At 45.9% G+C, this 6,000-nt stretch overlaps 1 protein-coding gene across 1 annotated transcript in view; it reads right to left on the minus strand.

The window, feature by feature from the left end:
* LOC123769734 (probable E3 ubiquitin-protein ligase HECTD2) overlaps positions 1-6,000 on the minus strand; it is a 133,246-nt gene that overhangs the window by 117,716 nt on the left and 9,530 nt on the right. Inside the window, exon 2 of the mRNA XM_069301481.1 lies at positions 2,181-2,741. Coding sequence (XP_069157582.1) covers positions 2,181-2,243 — 63 coding nt within the window. The 5' untranslated portion in view covers positions 2,244-2,741. The remainder of the gene's footprint in view (positions 1-2,180; positions 2,742-6,000) is intronic.

The following is a 6,000-nucleotide window of genomic DNA, read 5'->3' on the forward strand; positions in this document are numbered from 1 at the left end:
AGTTGAAAGGCGGAACCAAAGAGCCAGAGCTCAACCCCCGCTTGCACAACTAGGTAAGTAGTTGTGCACACACATACACTACCTAACAAGAAGGAGCCCGAGAGTAACGGTAAGGGGCGAGAAGTCGGACTGGCGAACAGTAACGAGTGGAGTACCTCAAGGATCGGTGTTGGGACCAATTCTATTTCTAATATACGTTAATGACATGTTTACAGGAGTAGAGTCCTACATGTCGATGTTCGCGGATGACGCAAAGTTGATGAGAAGAGTTGTGACAGATGAGGATTGCAGGATCCTCCAAGAGGACTTGAACAGGTTGCAGAGATGGTCAGAGAAATGGCTACTGGAGTTCAACACGAGCAAGTGTAAAGTTATGGAAATGGGACTAGGTGATAGGCGACCAAAGAGACAGTACACAATGAAGGGGAACTGCCTACCTGTGACGACTCGAGAAAGAGACCTGGGTGTGGACGTAACACCTAATCTATCTCCTGAGGCACATATAAATAGGATATCAACAGCAACATACTCTACATTGGCAAAAGTTAGAACATCATTCAGAAACCTAAGTGAGGAGGCATTTAGGGCGCTTTACACTGCCTACGTGAGGCCAGTGTTAGAGTATGACGCGCCATCATGGAGTCCCCACCTGAAGAAACACATAAGGAAACTGGAAAAGGTTTAGAAGTTTGCAACAAGACTCGTCCCAGCGTTATGAGGGGACGCCTGAAGGAACTGTGCCTTACGACACTACAAAGAAGGGAGAGGAGGGATATGATAGGAACGTATAAAATACTTAGGATGATTGACAGAGTGGACATAGACGAAATGTTCACACGGAATAGTAACAGAACGAGGGGACATGGATGGAAGCTGGAAACTCAGATGAGTCACAGAGATGTTAGGAAGTTTTCTTTTAGCGTGAGAGTAGTGGAAAAATGGAATGCACTTAAGGTGCAGGTTGTGGAAGCAAACTCTATTCATACTTTTAAAACTAGATATGATAGGGAAATGGGACAGGAGTCATTGCTGCAAACACCCGATGATTCGGAAGGCGGGATTCAAGAGTCAATGCTCGATCTTGCAAGCACAAACAGGTGAGTACACACATCGGTGTGTGGGCGCACGCTGTCTACACAGCGGTGGCTGTGTGGACAGCACGCAGTACACGTAATCCTGTGGCCTGGGTTCGATTCCCGGCGCCGGCGAGAAACAATGGGCAGAGTTTCTTTCACCCTGATGCCCCTGTTACCTAGCAGTAAATAGGTACCTGGGAGTTAGACAGCTGTTATGAACTGCTTCCTGAGGGGTATGTATGTGTGTGAAAAAAATAGTAGTTAGTAACAGTTAATTGATTGGCAGTTGAAAGGCGGGCCGAAAGATCAGAGCTCAACCCCCGCAAGCACAACTAGGTGAATACACACACAAACCACTCTGTACGTAGTGTTTTAACAACTGAGTAAATACCTAGGTGTAGCGACGTGACTCACTGTTCTAAGGCGACCGTATGTATGTGTGTGTGTTTGTGTGTGTGTGCGGCCTGGCGTGTGTGTGTGTGTGTCGTGTGCACATGACCGAGCCCAACACGCACGCACCTTAGATGTTGTGTTGGTCAGCTTGCTCGCGCTGTTTACAGATTTACTGGCTCACCAGCGATTATAGACGGTGTCTGTCAGCGGCAGGCAGAGAACCGTCTGGCAGACGGAAGCAGACAGACACACAGCCAGACAAGACCCACATTGACAGGCAGACAGATATACAGAGGCAGATAAGCAAACAGAAATGCTGAATACAGACGGGCACAGCCTGGCGCACATACAAACACACACATTTTCACACACACATACATATACAGTGATTAAAGCAGCATGATAACACAAGTAAAACTATTAAAATTGTAAAGATATATGAAAATACTAACATCGATAATAAAAAGACAATAAAAGTAGCAATAATAATAACTATTATAATTAAAAGTTATTACTTACACAGAGAAATCACACTAAGGTGATGTATCAATCAACTGGTCCACATAACCACTGGTTCGAGTCACCTACGAGCTCCAGTAGATTTACTCATTATTATTGTTATATAAATGTTATTGATTATATGTTGTTATTTTTATTATTAAAAAATGTATGTAAAGATGTTTACATAATTGTTTGGCCGATGTTACGTACCCTGAGTCGGTTGGTGTTCGGGGTGAGCAGCTGTTCTCTGATCTGCTGCCACTCCGTCGTCATATTGTCAGTTGGGTCATCGTCGGCGTCTCCAGCAGGCGGGGAGGCTCTACCACCTTCCTCTTCCGTCTCTTCCCTTTCTCCTGACGCTCCCTGGGATGGGAGTCCACCCTCGTTACGCCCCTCAGAACCTCTCCTTCCCCAGGGGCGTGCCCACAGGCGCCTCAGGGTGGCCCCCCCATAGTGACGCTGCTCGTGGGTTGACGCCGCCAGGTCCGCAGTCTTTTCCCGCCAACACGATGAAGAATTTCTTGAAATGTTATGTTTATATTTTTGTTGGTTATCTGTTATTCATTTGCATATTACGGTGATTTTTGTACCTTTGTAAATTAACACACAACTTGTTGGAAATCGTGGCAATAGATTTTACTGTCAATGAGTGGAAGGAATTGTCGTGAAATATAACTGCAGTATTTTCCGTTAATTTCAAAACTTGTATTGCACGTTGTTGCAGTAACTTTACTCAGTCATTCCCGTCACATCGAAAACTGTACTGATTTTCTGTAAGTTAAATATGCACGTTACTTATGTCTTGTAAATTATTTAGGCACAATTAAGAAATGTATATGATGAACTACAGAGTGAGAGAGAAGGCAGGACACACCCTTCGTGTGCTTACATAGTCTCCATCTCAGACCGATAATATTATGTATTTCTTAGAAATATGTTTTTATTGTTCTTATTATTATATGTTCCTGTACTGTATTTAACATATTGTTTACATTTTGTTTTCTGCTACTTACGCATGCGTTTGTAAAGCGCAGTTTGTAACGAGACCAGAGAAGCATTACAGCCTGCAGGGGTGACCACAGGAGCAATACAGCCTGCAGGGGTGACCACAGGAGCAATACAGCCTGCAGGGGTGACCACAGGAGCAATACAGCCTGCAGGGGTGACCACAGGAGCAATACAGCCTGCAGGGGTAACCACAGGAGCAATACAGCCTGCAGGGGTGACCACAGGAACAATACAGCCTGCAGGGGTGACCACAGGAGCAATACAGCCTGCAGGGGTAACCACAGGAGCAATACAGCCTGCAGGGGTGACCACAGGAACAATACAACCTGCAGGGGTGACCACAGGAGCAATACAGCCTGCAGGTGTGACCACAGGAGCAATACAGCCTGCAGGGGTGACCACAGGAGCAATACAGCCTGCAGGTGTGACCACAGGAGCAATACAACCTGCAGGTGTGACCACAGGAACAATACAACCTGCAGGTGTGACCACAGGAGCAATACAACCTGCAGGTGTGACCACAGGAGCAATACAGCCAGCAGGGGTGACCACAGGAGCAATACAGCCTGCAGGGGTGACCACAGGAACAATACAGCCTGCAGGGGTGACCACAGGAACAATACAACCTGCAGGGGTGACCACAGGAGCAATACAACCTGCAGGGGTGACCACAGGAACAATACAGCCTGCAGGGGTGACCACAGGAACAATGCAGCCTGCAGGGGTGACCACAGGAGCAATACAACCTGCAGGGGTGACCACAGGAACAATACAGCCTGCAGGGGTGACCACAGGAACAATACAACCTGCAGGGGTGACCACAGGAGCAATACAACCTGCAGGGGTGACCACAGGAACAATACAGCCTGCAGGGGTGACCACAGGAACAATACAGCCTGCAGGGGTGACCACAGGAGCAATACAACCTGCAGGGGTGACCACAGGAACAATACAGCCTGCAGGGGTGACCACAGGAACAATACAGCCTGCAGGGGTGACCACAGGAACAATACAGCCTGCAGGGGTGACCACAGGAACAATACAGCCTGCAGGGGTGACCACAGGAGCAATACAACCTGCAGGGGTGACCACAGGAACAATACAACCTGCAGGGGTGACCACAGGAACAATACAGCCTGCAGGGGTTGTATTGATCCAACTCAGTACTCTGTACTCAACAAATTATCAGTCACTCAAAGGGTGTTTGACTCCTTAAATAAAAAAGAAATTAAACACGAATTCCCTAGTGCTCTAAAATAATGGGTAAAGCAAGCCCAAACCTCAACCTACGGGAAGGAATTTCAAAACCTTCCTTTTAAAACCAATAATGATCTGGGTCTCTGGATTGACTCAGACAATAAACAAAATTGCATTGCAAGGGACACATGCAACACGCAAATGTTGACTTAGAAGTAAAACATTCGTATTGTCTCCCCCCGCGACCACTGGGTAAGCAGGTTGATTGTATTATATGTACGCAGACGCTGCACCCTACATAGTGGAGTACTAGACACCCCTCACCACATTAAGACAACAGTACTGGCTGCATCAGTCGCCAGACTGGGAAGTCAATTCTTAAATCCTGTGTAGTCTGCCAGAGGCACATTGCTCTGGTGTGTCCTTACCCAGGACCTCCACCACTCCCAAGGGAACGAGTTATCCACCCATCTCCTTTTGAGACCACTGGTGTAGACTACACAGGAGCCATAACTGACAGGCACTAGGTGCAAAATCCCTGTCAAGGCATACATTTGCCTATTTACCTGTGCCACTACAAGAGGAGTGCACTTAGAAGTGATTCCTGATATAAGTGCAGCAGCATTCGTCCAGGCCTTTTGCAGGTTTGCTGCCCATCGATCCTGCCCCAAGTTGATGATATCAGACACGGCTACAACTTGGTGGCAGGGGAAGCATGCCTGAGGGAGGTCTGGAACCACCCAGTTGAATGCACTGCCCTGAACTAACAGCAGTGCCACTTGAAATTTATACCTCCCAGAGCACCATGGCACGGCGGCTTCTAGGAGTGGATGGCGGAGACAGTGAATGCTGTCCTAAGAAAACTTTACACCACCAAAAAATTGATCTCCAGGAGTTACACCATTGTCACGGAAATTTAATCTTGGGTCAATAACCGCCCACTGATCTTCCTCTCTAATGATAACTCGCAGCACGAGCCATTTAGTCCGTTTCATCTGATGTATGGAGGACCTCTAACTCCTATAGTGTCTCTCACTGAAGAGGAACTGGGATGTCAGAGAGAATGACCTGGTTCATAGCTACAAACATCTGTCCAAAATAATTAGTCGGTGGAATGAAGTTTGGACCCGAGAGTACCTAACAGTTCTGAGGGAGTATCACCATGGGACCCACAATCCTTACAATAGAATTCAATCACAATCTGGCAATGTTGTTCTGGTGGACAGTGATGGTCCACACTCAGAGTGGCCTCTAGGCCATATAGTCTCTGTAAATCCAGACAGCCAGGGTGTCTTGAGAAGAGTGAAAGTAAAGTTCAGAGACATCACTAGTTCCAAGACAGTAAGAAAACTAGTTCCTTTGGACCTAGCAGGAAATGAAGTCTCCCAAAGACCTCTTAACACCTGCAATGTCCAGTACTGGAAAATCTGTTCTGTAAGAACTGCCACACAAGAGTGGAAATTCAAACTAAAACAATATTATAGTAATTCTGAAGGAGCAGTGATGTGTTTGCCAGTCGTAAACAGTGGACTGCGACCTTTGTTTCTTCCACCCAGAATTATGTTGGAAATTTCTGACCTCATTTATTAACCCTTAAAATAATATGCAAGAAAAGAGTTGCTATTATATACTAAATAAATATTAAACATAATTATTATCAAATACCTTAGTTAAATCGACTAAAAAATTGTGTTTGTGGAATCTCTACTAGAAAATGAGTTACACTGCCACATTACCAAAATTAAATTCACCCACGAATAATATTAATAATTAATCTTTAAAACAATAGTCTGTGGACTAGAATGAACTAAAAAATTGCTTTCTT

This window comes from Procambarus clarkii, chromosome 45 (genome assembly GCF_040958095.1).
Source record: "Procambarus clarkii isolate CNS0578487 chromosome 45, FALCON_Pclarkii_2.0, whole genome shotgun sequence".
Taxonomy (NCBI): Eukaryota; Metazoa; Arthropoda; class Malacostraca; order Decapoda; family Cambaridae; genus Procambarus; species Procambarus clarkii.